Raw genomic sequence first — 16,038 nt, 5'->3', positions numbered from 1 at the left:
GAATTATATAGACATCGCATAGTGTTAATCCATATTAATCTATATTAATATTTTTTAGAGTGCGTCTACTTGGTCAATGTATAAAAGATATAATTGTAATCGATGTAATGATAATTTGTTAATCCAGATTTTTCTCGAAATATGAGTCATAAATACGAGTCTACTTTAATTACAGGTTAACAGTGGTTCTCCGGCGGAAGCTGCCGGTCTTAAAGCTGGCGATGCGGTTATTAGAGTCAACACCACTGACATGTACAATTTGAGGCACAAGGACGCGCAGGATGTCATAGTCAAGGCCGGAAATAATTTCGAAATAACTGTCCAAAGGTAAAACGCTGAGCATAACAAAGCATAACACTTGATAAACGAATGATTCAGTATTTAAAAATATACTTCAACGATCTCGGCTTGACTTACGTCAAACATTAATGTCTAATCAACATTATTGCGTTAATCAGCAAAAATATCACGTCATTCATTATTCTAAAATGCTTCATGATTATAAAAGCATTACTAATCATATAAAAAAGCGGCTTTAATTAAATTAGCTGAAACTGTAATATTTTGTAAATTATGAACTGTTTAAAAGTCTCCATATGTATAACCATAAAAAGGACAGATTTTAGTGTAACACACACCATTTGGACGCTGCTATTTTAGATTTAATGAAAATACTTTTATCTATTAAACTATTTATTTTTCGGTAACTATATATAACTTATATATATATATATATATATATATATATATATATATATATATATATAAAACTTAATACTTTAATGCACTTCAGTAACTATATATAACTTATATATATAACTTAATACTTTAATGCATAAAATAATGAATCACTTGATGTAAAAAAAACATGTTTGCTTTTTAAAAAAATTATGTATAATATGCAACTACATATCCTCTTTGAGAAAACAATTATGTATTTTTTTTCATCAATTGATCCTCTTTATTATTTTGGGTATAAAAGTATTAAGATACAGTTAGCAAAAAATAAATAATTTATATTGGTAAACCATAATTTATTATGGTTATGTCTATGGAGATTTTTAAAAAGCATTTTATATTCTATCTATATTATAAAATATCTATTAGGTGTTGGAATTAATTCGTAGCGTTTTACAAAGTATTTATAAGTTTTAAAAGTACTTTCATTAATGTATTTTTTAATGCTCATGTGAAATAAATAACATTCTTTCATTAAAAAACGCTACGAATTAATTCCAACACCTAATAATTTAATTAAAATCATTTTTTGTGTATGATTAGTACAAAGTCTTTTAAGAGTCTTATGAAAAATAAAAAAATCAATTTCTATTTACACAAAATCTCGGCTTTCGTAAAAAATTATTTAATTCTGAACAAATGTACGTTATTTTCATAATAGGAATGTTATGCTTTTATTTAAAAAATTGCGATCGATATATAATTCGAAGCCCACCGCTGTGTTTTAACGGGCGATAAATAATTATTACAGAGGCGGTAGTACCTGGAAACCGCATGTGACGCCTGCAACCACAAGTTTACCGTCTCCGATGCACACCGCACCCGCGGGTAACATCACGCCAGTCACAAAGACTTCTTTGGCAGTGAAAAAACAGGACGGACCTCTCATCGGCAGCGGACACAATTTCAGCCCCAAGCCATTCGTTAGTATCGACCGTTAATCCGCGTCTGTTCGTTGCACTGATTCTGCAACAAAAACACGAAAAGCAGTTAGTTATTTTTCTACACCGGAACGTAATAATTTTCAGCTGAACGGCACCGGCGACGGTCCAATTAAGTCCATCGTGAACAAACAGTACAACAGCCCCGTGGGGATCTACAGCGAGGAAACAATCGCGGAGACACTGTCCGCTCAAGCAGAGGTCCTTGCCGGAGGTGTCCTTGGGTAAAATCGTGGAATAATTAATGATGTGGGATTAAAATATTTCTTTAAGTTTTCTAAAATTATTTTTAGATTGAAATTACACGATTAAGATCAAATTTTATAATCATTATCAAAAAAGTTACTCTCTTCAATAAAAGTGTTATTAATCAGTTAATTTTGCTGGTTAGCTTTATGAGTTAAAAAAATATTTATAATATTTATCAATAAATGTAAATATTGCAGGGTAAATTTCAAAAAGAATGAGAAGAATTACAATGCTGAGAACAGCGAGGTTTTCAAAATGGTCCAAGAAGCGGACAAGGAACCAAAGACCCCAGAACCTGGTTAGTAACATTCTAATATAATTTCTCATAATATAATTTCTGAAAAAATTGTATTCATTAATATTAATATATGTAATTAGTTTTACTATGCAAGTACACAGACACAAAAGGTATACGAGATCGCTAAAGAGTATATATTGTTCAAAATTCATGCCCGTTCGAGTATATTAATATTATTTGTTAAAATCATTAGTCTACGATGCAACTTAAATAACTTTTACTTTTCTTAAAAATATTGCAATGTCAAACTTTTATAGTGAAATTTTCGCAAATCGAATAATTTGTTTTTTATCTCCTCTATTTTACTGCAACTATAATCTTTTGATTTGCGGTATCTACATTTGGTACATAGAAGATATTTTGCAAAATTAAATAAAAAAAAAAATAAAATCTATTTAAAAATTATTCTACCTGAAATTTATTTATCTGAAATAATAAGTTAATTTTGAATCATTAAATAAATTTTTCTAAATTTATCTATCTAAAAAATCGATGCATTCTTCGGCTGGGCCAGAATCGGTTCCAGCCAACCTGTTGCATGCCGATACGATAACTTGTTTGCGAAATAGCGGAGCCAAATGTCGTGAGCGGCGTGATAACGCCATCCTCGCCCGCCCTGGCAGGACTGAGGCCCGTCCAGGCGCCGGAAACGAAGCCACAGACACCATCGACGCCGCAAACGAGTCTACCACCAGGACAGAACATTTGTGCCGAGTGCGAAAGGCTCATCGTGTAAGTTTACGTATACTCGGGACGCGTTTTGGTTTTTATTTTCAGAGGCTAGATAAGGCGAGAGGAGATAATGCCGACGATTACGATGGTATCCTACGACAACAATCGTTTTCCATTTGCGTATCGAATGTCATGCGAATTTTCAGTTTCTCAGATTAGAATTTTGCAATTTATGAGATTTATATCTATTTAATATCTATATTAATTTAATTTTTAGATAAATTAATTATATATTAAATAAAATCTATGGAAGTCTCTTTTGAATTATTTAATAACCACGGTTTTAATCTGAGAATGTATGTAGAAATGAACTCGCATGAACCGGCGAACGCGATCGCCTTCGTTGACCAGTCATATTTGATTCGACACTTCCCTGTTGCTGTCCAGTTGTTATGGAGCTTTTTCTCTACTTCCATGTCGTAGTTCCTTCAAGGACAGAATTTTACTCCTCGGTGAGCCACGCGGTTGGCGGAAGGGCCACTTCACCGAGGTCACCTACGCCTCTGTTTCATGCTATGGGTGGTGGTGGTAGCGCACCTGCCGATAGCAGGCACTTTGTATGGAGAGACGAATCGTACGGGAAGAATCGAGAACCACAACCGCAAAAGCAGGAATCTTCTGCCGGGTCGGGCTCGTCGACACCGGGCGGGGTCGTTTGTAGCAACTGCGACCGAGTGATCGTGTAACTATTTACGAGCGAGACTCTTGCCACCCTTGTGCACGAGACGGCCACGGCGGGTTTCGTTTTGACGTTTTTAAGGTGTTGACATTCGCATACCGAGAGCGATACGATGCGAAAGTTTATAGAAACTATTAACTGTGATGGTTCAGATTCTTAGAGAGTCTATCAATCGCAAAAGATTATTTATATTGAAAGTCGCTCACGCGACTTAATTATTAATTATAAAGCAAAGTTCTTGTTAATGATAAATTTGCAAAAATTATTTAAACAATAAATTATTAATAAATTTATTTTGATAAATTAAATTAAATAATAAATTAAATTAAACTAAATTCATATGAAGTTGTCAATTGCCATCAGCTTTTGAAAAAATTAACTTCCTACGGCTCATTCGATTACCCATTTGCACATTTCATATTTTCGTTTGCATACCATAACAATTGAATGAGCTATAGAAAGTTAATTTTTCAAAAGTTGTGGAACAAAAACTTCACACAAGTTAAAAGTAAATATTATTATTAATAAAAATTTGAGTTGAGCTTAATAAGAGATATTTTTTTAATTATAATATTTTAATAGCATTAGTCTGTTTTAAATATTAAAAGTGTTAATAAGTGTGAAATATTATACAAAATAATTATAGAAAATAATAATAATAATTCGTAATTATAGAAAATAGTAAATGTAATTCGTAATCTCATCGTTCTCAGAGTTGGCGATTAATGCACCTCGTACAATCGTCAAAAGCGACGCCGTTCTGAGTTGCTCGATTGTCGTATGCTAGTATCATCTTGAAGATTCCGATTCGAAGAGAACATGTGCACATCTCTTTCCCTTCCTATTGTACTTAAATTATATATAGTTATAAAAATGTAGAGTTGTGTCATCGAATAACAATATATAATAAACATTTTATATCGAATAACAATAATATCAGCCTAATAATAAACGGGAATAGAGAAATTATACTATAAATAAATGATACAAATTTGCGTAATTTCATAGTTTGTAAAAATTAATTTACGCGATAAAAAGAAGTGCACATTTATCTCCTTGATTATGTGTTCGAAGCACGCCTTTCTCTATCGCCACTTTTCGTCAACATCGCTTGTTCAGGAAGAACAAGCACTTCGATCGTTATGCATTTTTGTTATCACTATTATCTCTGGAAGAATTCTGATCATTCGAGCTTATAGCTTACAACCTACTGGAAGTCGTATCTGGGCGAGAAGAAAATTTCTCACTCGCTCACAGCTTGAATGCAGCCCTATCTAAATGTTTCTTTATTCTCTGCACTTTACTCTCTTAATAGCACCTTTCGCGCATTTATAGCACACTGAATGACTGATAACGTATAAAAGAAAACTGCTTTCGATGTTGTGAATATTTTTGTGGATTTTTATTTTTGTTCATATTTTTTTAGAACAAAATTTTTTTGTGATACTTTTCTATCTCTAATTTTTTTCTATGCTCGACGAGGGAAAACAATCTTTTTTTGTACGAAAAAAATTTACAGATCGACAACATATTTTACGACCGACAAAGACTATCTAAATTCATTATTTTTTTGCAACATTATAGATGTTATGTTAAATATATTTAATTTTTTTTTAAGAAACAAATTATAAGCTTGATTACTATAAAGAATATAATACAATATCACACAATACAACTCAACATTACTTTTCAAAACATTCACATATTATCATCTACCTAGTTTCGAATATTAAATTATTTTTTACGGTGTTATATTTTTTGAGATAGCCACTCCGCTACAAAAATCAACTTTAAGTACGTTTTTGTAGCTTTATTTGTTTCATCGTTCTCATTCGAATATAATGTTCACGGAAATCATATATAAATAATTAATTAATAGCTATTCCCGGCCTCCTTCGTCGAGGTATCGAGTTTCTTACGTCTCTTTCTCTCCTTTTTCTAGAGTGAATAGTAATAAAATTCAAAACTCGTGGCACATGCGACGCGCCATCATCTCGTCGTTTATTGTTGTTACATTAAAGAAAATCAATTACTGCACTGAGATGCAAAATAACTACGTTATTAACCTACTTATTCTTTCTCAGAGGTGTCTTCGTCAGGATCAAGGACAAGAACCTCCACGTGGAATGCTTCAAGTGCTCAACTTGTGGCACATCCCTAAAGAATGTCGGTTACTACAATATCAACAATAAATTATACTGCGATATTCACGCGAAACTCGTCGCTAGGCAAAATGCTCCGGCTGGTCTTGTACCTCTTACTATACCACCGTAAGTTATATAACGTATAGTATTCGTTCTTAAATGTTACACGCTTGAAAAATTTAATACAAAGTTTTATAAAAAAATAAAAATAAAAAATTACGATATAATATATGTATATATACGATATAAAACACAAGTAGAAATACAAATAAATGTATAAATAAATAATGAATAAGTTAGGATGATAATGAAATGCAAATAATTGAAAAGATATATCCTTTACGATTCGACAGAGGTGGCAAAGCACCAGCTAGTACCATTAGCGCGGCATTGGCGAGTGCACCTTTATCGCCACCCCTCAGCAATCATGGATCGTCGCCTCAGCCATTCTCCGTGAGTTGCTTCATCATAATTTGATTCTCTTTACGAGGCATGGTCACGAGCGAATTTTTTCGCGCACGCATTTTCTTGCCTGTTTTGGCATGGCTTATGAAGCGAGCATTTTGTATTGAGCGTGTGGCTTTGCTGCGCGTGATTTCATGGAATTTCTTATGATCGCAAATCGGGCGAAGGTCGCAGCGAAATTTCTCGCTCATTAACGATTTCTCTCTCTCGAATTTTATATGGAGAAAACAATGGCATAGCATTTTTAAAAGAAAAAATTTGAGAATAATTTTAATGGTTAAATAGAAAGAGAGTTCGTTAAAATATTCATGTATCGAATATTTAAAAATGTATCTCCGTGTGTATTTTAAATACTAATTATGAGACAATCGTATTTATCCCTTTCACATTCTTAATCGGTAAAACATAATAATACGGAATAAAATATAATAGTACGGAAATAATTTACGACTTTGAAATTTTCTTCACGATAAATGATAAAATATTTAATTATTATAATTTCACGATTATTACACCGTGTGCCACGAAAGATCTATTTCCGACAAGCTAAATGCGCGCGCTTATCTTGAGAGTTTAACAAGTGTGGTCCTTGCTTGGCACTAATCGCTTTTCCAGGCGTGCAATCGTACGAGCCCCGAGTCCGGATTTCAGCATACGTGGCGATCAACTTCGAATACGAATGGATGCATCAAGAATGGTGAATGCAACGGCGAGTCGAAAACGTTCACGAGTACGATCACCATCCAAACAGGTGGCACAGAGGTTGGCAATGTGCTCGAAAATACTCGATTTCTGCATTCGCTCATGCTAACGTACTTTTCATCATGATTTCCTTGTGTAAATAGTTATCAAATAATTACAAAACCAAATTGGCGTAATCAAGATAAAACATTGTACAGTAATTTTTCGTTATATATTGTATATCATAAAATATTGCATTATGATATATGTATATACATTAAATTAAATGTTAGTATGTCACATTTTCAAATTTTGATTTTTTAATATAAAGATGCAGAATCTTTTTATTTTTATAAAGAAATGTAAAACTTTAAAAAGAGAGAGTGCTATTAGAACTGTCATTATTTTTTTCATATTAATAAAACAATGACAGTTCCAGTAGTTTTCATATTTTTACAGTTCCTTATAAAAATGAAAAAAAGTTTTGCATTTTTTATATTAAAAATCAAAACTGAAAATATGAAAATTATTTTAAAATCTATATATCGTCGGAGCTCTGTTTAAAAATGATTTTAGAACATAGAACTCAGTTAAAATTAACGAGAAATATCGCTTGAATTGTGATAAACTTTTTCTGCTGTGTCATGTTGTCTTCTACATATACATATACATACACATATATATATATATATATATATAAAATATAATACATATATGTATGTGTGTGTGTGTGTGTGTATATATATATGTATATATAATTTATACATTTTTTATTCATTGATTATACAAAACGAGAAATATATCTAAAAATTTTTAATGATTAATACACTAATAAACATCAATCATATATACTGAAGCAAAAATCATTATGATATTACTAAAATGTCTTTGAATCAGTCGATTACGTAAATATATTAATAATTATATTCGCGACCGACTATTTCGAACTCGTGACTAATTAGTCTGTCGTAATTGGGAACGTTTCTGCCAATTCGTCTTTTCTCTCTCCCACTCTTTCCCCACCCCCCTCTCTCTCTCTCTCTCTCTTTCTCTCTCATCTTGTTTTTAATTATTCGTCCCACATGACATCGATGTGTCGTTTTGTGCAGCCCACCACCCGTTTTGGCATCCCGCCCGTCGATTCACCGAGCTTACGATCAGTCCAGGTAAAGTCCCAGCACGATTCGTAACGTTCTAATTGATCTCGATCGCCCTTCAAGATCGTCAGTATATAATTTATCCCATACAAATTGTTATTCGAGACATCATTGCTTTGATTCAACGCGGAAATTAATTCAAATTGTCATCGAAAATGTATCAAGATATCATAATTAACTATAAAGTGACATTTAATCAGTGAAAATTGTAAACCTTAGAGCATATTTCAAGTATAATGTACCTTGATGTCTTCTTTCTATTTTCTCTATTATCAAAAATATGAAAAACTTAAATTTCAAACTGCTAAACTGTTTTCTTCTTTTTTTGGACAATGAACTTTCAACTTATGAAAATCTAAATTCAAATTTGACATAATCTAAAACGAAATGTAAAACGAAGTTTTAAAATAATTGATAAATGTAAAGATAATATATTTGCTTTAATTTATTTAAAAGTTGGTCAAAATTATTCCATTTGTATAAAAATACAATTTTTATTATGCATATTTTTTAAATTTCGTGGTTCTAAATATAAATAATAAAAATTAAAATATACAAAGTAAAATTTTTAAACGGGTGTAAAATTACCTTCATGATATATAATATGCACAAGAATGTAGCAATTAGTTATCCCAAAAATTTCATAAGCTTATAATCAAATTGTGTGCAATGCAATTGCTTGCATGTGACCTCCATAGCGGAAATAACAGTTTTAAGCACGGGAGGAGTGCAATGTTCCTTGAGACTTTGCGCGATATGGGTCACTGATTAACCTATCGCACTTTTGCATTAACAGACGTTATCAAAGCAGCGAAATCTCGCATGTTCCGCTATATTTGGCACTGACAACTTTTTACAATCTGTTAATTCTGTGGTTGTGATTTAAATTTATACCTCGTTTCTTATAGAATAAGAAAGTACTTTATTTATTTGATTCAAGAATTATCATAATATTTTAAAAAAGAAATAATTAATGTGATATAAATTACTGTATTAAAACATTGTTTAAGTGCACAATGCTCCATTTTTTTATCAAAAATTAAAACATATATATTACAATAATGGCAATTAAAGAAGAAAATTTGTAAATTTACAGGCACCAACGAGCAACAATCTCGTTGGTCCTAAGCCCTTCGGTGGATCGAGTGGAGGTTTCTCATCGAATTTGTCTCCGACTCCGACATTGAATTCCGGAAGCAATATCTTGCCACGTCCTCAAAGCCAGACTGTGACAGGTAGGTCAATCTTATTATTATAAATATAAATAGGTATGATATAAACTTAAAGAACTGATGCAATATAGGATGACGAAAACTCATGTATTTTTTAAGATCAGTGTTTGATAAAAAATATTGCAAAATCCATGCTCAGATCTGTATATTTATATAATTCACGTTACGTAATATCGCTTAAAAGTATTTATCTCGAGTATAAAAGAGGAATTTTAAGGTAATGTAAGATGACGTTACTTTTAAAGATGTATTAAAATCTTTTCTGCGATAAATCGAAATATTCGGATAGAGAACAACAGAGAGAGAAAGACAATTTTATTCAAGACTATCGCCTCTTTTCTTCATCATTTTTTTTTGATTCGGAGAACTGCGTCGATTTTACGTAGTTATCTGAGAAGTTCGAAGAAGCAATTTCATAATCGATTTAAGATAATCGTGATCTTGTCTTATACGTCCTTGTCCTAACTCTGCCTTCGATTCTTGCAAATAGGTCGGTACTCTACCCTGCCAAAGCCAAAAAGTTCGCCTTTCAGAGGTACGACGAATAGATTAGAGCCGTCGGTTGACCGAGTTTCGAGCTTTGGCTGATACGCCTCCTTTGGCTTACATTCTCATATTTTATATCGCTCTTTCTCCCTTGCACGCAGCTCGTATATACATGTCTCATATTATCGATCGATCGATCATTTGGTCCTCGCTGGTCTATACATTGTGATGGTCTCTTTAAATAGTGATAGAGAGAGAGAAAAGGAGGAAGGTCTCATAGTTTTGATCGTCTCATTCTTGGCTCCTTATCATTCGTCGTTATCTCGACGACGACGGCGAACTCTGAGAGCTATGACAGTTTGTAACGACCTTTCAATATATATATGCTTTCATCCCTTTTTACTTTCATTTCAAAATTTGCACGATACACTCGGAAAATTATTCATAATAGCTGTATTTTAATTATTTTAAATATGCCATTGTGAGAGATAAGATCAAATTAGAAATCTAATATTTAATAATAATAATAATAATAATAATAATATTTATGTTCATTAAGAAAATAAATACTCTCCTTTGTAATCTTTCTTCTTTCTCATAATTTTTATATGATACTTTTTCTTTGAAAAAATTTATGTAATATATGTTTTTATAGTTAATGTTTAGTTTATTACTTCAGATATAATATAATTTTTTATATTAAAAGTGAGTTTTTTAAAGTATTATTTTCAATAAAGAAATTTTATATTATTAACTTCATCATAGAAATATTATATTTAAGAAAATCTAGCATTAACTTTTCTGGAAAATACATAGATCGTTCCCCATGTCTACTCTTGCAATTTAACCGCGTGTTATCGTGCTTTTTCTTTCCGCGCATAATCTTTCTTTTATCTTTTTTCAGCCGGTCCGTCTTTCAACCCGAAACCCAGACCCTTCTCCCTCACATTCGCATGAATCAATAGCTCTCAATGGCGCCGTCGTCGTCTTCATGCTGGCAACCGAAATGCAAACACGATCCAGATGATAAAAGTGCCAGACTATGATTTCACTATTCACGATTTTTCTTTCGAGTTTTTTAATTAAATATCATGGATGAGAAAAAAGTTATTTTTCTTTAGTTATTTTGAAATATGTCTATCAGTTTAACAATATAATATTGCAGTGCTTATTATATTATATTCTGATCATATTTGGAATTGTTTTATCTTTTCTAAAAAAAAATCATGAGATAGCACACATCGATTTCTGCTTCTATTTGATGACACATTTTGTCATCAATCCAGGATGTTGAATAAATAAATGCAGATGCGAAATAAAGCACAAGTTCTTCGTAGAACGTACATCTACATCTTTGATTTTTTTTTACATTGCGTCACATCATTTCTTCAATACATGACCATGAATTGACATTTACAGCGTTTTTCTTCGCTTTACATCAATGATCTCAAATATTCGAGGTGTATTGATGCTATAATACGCATTGTTCTCGTAGAATCTTTTTGCTACTTACGACCGGTTTGAAAGCGATGTTTAACACACGAAGGCACGCAGCTTTCACGCTGCTTTGAAGTATCAAGTACCGAGTGATTATCACAAGAAATGCACAGTTGATTTAAATAATAATTATATATTATAAAAGATCTTTTCACGAAAACTAAATCTTTAATTTAATACCTTATAATTCTGCTTCTTTTCTTAATTTTGCATACCGGGTTGCGCTTGTGGTCCTCTTCCGTCAAAAAAATCATCAAATCAAATAGAATTATTTATTAATTGAATTAATATAACTCTGTCCCATTTTGTTATTTTTTGAATATTTTATTTTAGCAAAATATTTTACAAATAAAAAATTAATAATTAGTAATTAAAAATTAATAATTAGTATTTTATAAATTTTTTATAGTAAAAAAGGTAAGCAAAATCTTTTATTTAAGATATATTTGCACAAATATATAATGACAGATATAATAAATATATTTTTATATTATATATAAAATAAAATATCGATAGTATTATAATAAATATTATTATTTAAAAAATATTTAATTACATTTTCTCATCCACATTTCTTTATCATAATTACTAAGATGAGCACTACTTAAGATAAAACAAACTAATCAATCTCTAATTGTAAGAATTATTTATTGCGTTTGCATATTTAAAATTTAAAATACATATATACTTTTATATATTCGGAAAGAGACCACGGGCGCGCACGGTTCATCGTGCTTCTTACTTACTGCAAATTTCTCTGTTTTTTTGTCTGTTCTTTCTAACGTACCCTGACAAATCTAATCACTTATCCTCTCGAACGTGTGTATTATACACTTTTTGTGTGTCGTGTTTTCTCTTCCCTGCAATTCCGGCGAGTTATCTTTATCGCTTACCGCCATCCCCATTTGCCATCTCAGAAACCTCCAACAGCGAGACTTACGAAAGATCCTATTATCACGAGGTCGTAGAAAACACGAAAGATCAGTCCTCCCATTCCGGCTCCGTAAGATCCCGTCGGAGCCTCCTTTGGCCACCTCCGAAATCTATCGAAGATATTACATATCCCACTGCCAGTCCTCTATATATCAATCCGAATCCTATTCTCGATAAAAGGTGCTATCAAATCAAAGAGAAACGCGCTAGTATTGAGGCTTGCGAGCGAGCTTTGAGCCGTAGAACCGAGAGACATCGAAGCGAAAGCATCGATCGAGAGGTCGAAAGGGTATTGAGAGAAAACGGTCATCAGCACGAAACTGACGTGATGGAGCGACTGAGTTGTCCTGGACAGCCAGTATATCGGCGTATCGAGCTGTGGGACACCAATAGAACCTCTCGATCGGATATGACAACCTCGAGGCCAAGTTCAACTGATAGCGTCCGAAGGTCGCTGACACCCACCAGAATCGTTCAACCGATTCCAAAACCGTGGACTGCGACCGTCAGCAGCGGAGGTACCAATCTCTATCAGCAGAGTTATGCAATATCGGCACAACAAGAACAGCCTGCAGGACAAATTTACAAGAAATTCACGCAGCGGGAAGTTTGTCAAGAACGTATATCGGGCAGCAAGGAACATCGGGAAGAACAACGAGCTTACAGAACAGAGATCTGTCGAAGGGAGCAAATCTGCCCGAAACCGCCCTTACCCACACCTAAGCAAGAGCCAGCAGAGACGGTTAAAGAAATAGACACTGAGGTAACCAATCTAAGAGGTGACGAGACGGATGAAGGGGAAGTTTCAAAAGGTATTCAGGGTGAACATGATCTGATCACCGAGACGGCCGAAGAGACGGTGGACGGTATGCACACGAAGCAATCGGCAACTTTTGAAAAGACTGTGGAGAGGATATCATCGCCGATGGAGAAATATAATATTCCTATGATAGAGAAAGCGGAAGACAAGATGGAGTCTCAGTGTTTCGCGAGAAGAACTGAAAAATACATCGATCGAAAGGTGGAAGACACAACGGAACGAACTGTGGAGAAGTCCGCTGAGATGGTTACGTCGGCTATTGACGCTCAGCAGATGTTGGAAAAAGCAAAGCAAGAGGAAGAGGAAAGAAAGAAAAAAGAAGAAGAAGAAGAGCGAAAAAAGGAAGAAGAAGAAAGAAGAAAGCGTGAGGAAGAAGAACAAAGACGTCAAGAAGAAGAAGAAAAGAGGAAACGAGAAGAAGAGGAGAAGAATAAAAAGCATGTGACTTTCAGCGCAGAGGATGAAGAGATTGAAGAAGTGCGAGAGCAGCCGCTGGGCAGAACTGTCGTACGAGAAGAACGCATTACAGAGTCAGACGGATCTACTCCAGGACGTTGCAAAATCACAAAAGAGACATACGAAGAGATTACTGAAGAAGTGCTGGTTCAGGAACGCGTCAGAAAAAGAGGAGCCGTAGAAGACGAACGTAGAAAGAGTTTGCGTGAGCAAGTAGAGGTTCATCAAAGTCTTCGAGATCAACAGGCGCCGGAGAGACGAAATGTTGTCGCGAGATATGGACAGCAATCTCAAGAGACCATGGAATCTTGTAAGAAAAAGGTGCAATTCTTGAAAGAGACGGAGACGGGGCCGAAACCTCTGTCTGACACGCCTGTAAAAAATTCCACACCCAAGGAGTGGAAATCCGAGATGGTGAACGCCTTGACAACTGCATCTGATCGTCCTTACACGCCGCTGAATGCCACTTCCAGCGTAAAAGAATTATATACCGAAGAAACCATCTACCTAGACCACAGATGTCGCCCTAAGACACCGCCGCCCAAAAAGGAGATCCGACCAATTTCACCTTTCCAGCAAGCGTTAACGATAGCGCCTGAACGATCCTACACTCCTCTGAGTCGTGAAATCGGACCAGAAGATCAACAAATTGCTACTAGATCGCAGACTCCAAGTCTTCAGTTACAAAATGGAGAATACTGCCCACCGTTAGGTATTCTATACGGTAAAGAGAGTACAACGGGGGAATCTTACGCGCGAGAACAGATATATATGAAGAAAGAAGTCAAGGAATCGAGACCGCGACCTTTACCTACTCCGCCACCTGATTATCGTCTGAGAGACTCTTCAGCATCACCTGCTGCGAGACCAGAAATTCTCAAATCATCTAAATCTTTTACAGCTTGTCTAAAAAAGCCAGACGCCATACCGGCCTATCAGAAGAATTTAGTGGCGATGAAGAAAGGACCTGTAGAGGGTCAGCCATTCATTCCCAGTAGAACACCTACTCCAACGCCTCGCAGATCTAAGTCACCTGCTCAAGGACCGCCCGAGCCACCAGCGTGTTACGTAAAAACTCGAGCCCCAAGAATTCGAGAGGATCCACCACCATCGAAACGCGGTGGAGTACATTTTCCTTCGCGTAAGACCATCTCTTACCATGTAGAGGAAGATACTGATAGTGGTCACAGGAAGCAGGAATATTCTGCTTCGAGGACTGTCAACTACGATGAGAAGGAGACCAGCAGTCTCAAAGCAGGTCCGACGGAGGCACTTTATGCCCAGTTCCAGGAAACACGGTGTATGACAAGTGAAGAAATTAGCGAGCAGAAAAATATTGCGACTCACGTAAAGAAAGCGCTTCAAGTACTCGAAGATTACGAGAAATGTCAGCAAAAAGAGATATTACCAGTGGCATCATCACCGCAAAAGCCGAAACCAAGCACCTGTGCCATAAATAAGGTGAGCCATACGAAGCCCACTTTATCATGTCCTATGATATCATCTGCGCCAGTTAGACCAACCTATAGTAGTTCCACCGAAGTGCGACATGTGCGATATGAGACTCCTTCACCGAAACCTTGTCCGGAAACAGGAGTGACCGTTCTACCTTGCAAAGCATATTCTAATCAGGGAATCAAAGCCGGCATCGTCGTAGTGCCCTGCGATGATTCTCAGACCTGTTCTAGATCCGGAATCTGCGTGACAGCCACGAAAGATCAATCAGGCGTGTGCGTGTCGCCTTCGTTCGGTATGCGATCCGGTATCTGTGGTCAACCATCAGGTACTTGCGGTCGCGAATCCAGTTGCGATTTCAATATCTCCAACTGTCCAAGTTCTGACATCTGCGTAACTCCGTGTGCCGATGGTTCTGTTTGCGTGGCACCTTGCAAAAAACTTGGTCCGAATCAATCCAAGGCAAATCTTCCCTTCCCTCAAATCCCGCTTCCCTATGAAGAAATTCCCCCATCAGCTCCTCAATGTTCAGTTCCTAGCTTCAAACCTCGCACTAACTTAAGTGGTCAGCTTGCCCGATTGACCGCCAAGAACGGCCAATCAAACGGGCCTATGGTACAGCTTTACAAATCGATCCAGACCGAACCGATTCAGACTCAGACTCTTCAGCCCCAGAGTTACACCGAAGACACTTATTATCACACTCAGAGCTACCGCGAAACCCACTGCGAATCCGGCAATCATTGCCAGAACACTCAGAACCGCTGCCAAGACCAGATCCATTGTGATCCCCTTAGTGAAACCCAGAATTTAGTAGACCCACCAAATTTGTCGTCCCACCCGGATCTAGGTACTGGAATCGGTGGCCTCGGCAGCGCGGGTTCTAAGACTGGATCGTTCGCTGGTAGCAGTGCACCCAAACGTGGACGGGGTATCCTGAATCAGGCTGTCGGAGCGGGATCGCGTATACCCCTGTGCGCTCACTGCAACTCATATGTCAGGTACTTAGGATTGTCCGGATCGATAACAATGTTTGCTACTTTCGTTGTTGCTTTTCGTATTTTGTTCTAGACAT

The 16,038-nt window shown here is 35.5% G+C and overlaps 1 protein-coding gene across 3 annotated transcripts in view; it reads left to right on the top strand.

The window, feature by feature from the left end:
* Positions 1-16,038, top strand: part of LOC105153507 (PDZ and LIM domain protein Zasp) — a 37,835-nt gene that overhangs the window by 16,988 nt on the left and 4,809 nt on the right. Inside the window, exons 2-13 of one of the 3 annotated variants that reach the window (XM_087409583.1) lie at positions 176-327; positions 1,490-1,661; positions 1,767-1,903; positions 2,126-2,226; positions 3,382-3,640; positions 5,722-5,907; positions 6,135-6,234; positions 6,862-7,008; positions 8,037-8,093; positions 9,181-9,319; positions 9,807-9,851; positions 15,814-15,964. In XM_087409583.1, coding sequence (XP_087265709.1) covers positions 176-327; positions 1,490-1,661; positions 1,767-1,903; positions 2,126-2,226; positions 3,382-3,640; positions 5,722-5,907; positions 6,135-6,234; positions 6,862-7,008; positions 8,037-8,093; positions 9,181-9,319; positions 9,807-9,851; positions 15,814-15,964 — 1,646 coding nt within the window. Of the gene's footprint in view, positions 1-175; positions 328-1,489; positions 1,662-1,766; positions 1,904-2,125; positions 2,227-3,381; positions 3,641-5,721; positions 5,908-6,134; positions 6,235-6,861; positions 7,009-8,036; positions 8,094-9,180; positions 9,320-9,806; positions 9,852-12,216; positions 15,965-16,038 lie in introns of all 3 variants that reach the window. The other 2 variants (XM_087409582.1, XM_087409584.1) reach the window with 2 other exon arrangements.

The sequence above is a fragment of the Acromyrmex echinatior genome, chromosome 9 (genome assembly GCF_024713525.1).
Source record: "Acromyrmex echinatior isolate Ae372 chromosome 9, ASM2471352v2, whole genome shotgun sequence".
In the NCBI taxonomy this organism is placed as follows: domain Eukaryota; kingdom Metazoa; phylum Arthropoda; class Insecta; order Hymenoptera; family Formicidae; genus Acromyrmex; species Acromyrmex echinatior.
Note: the sequence above shows the minus strand (reverse complement) of the source record. Positions and strands in the feature narration are given on the sequence as shown.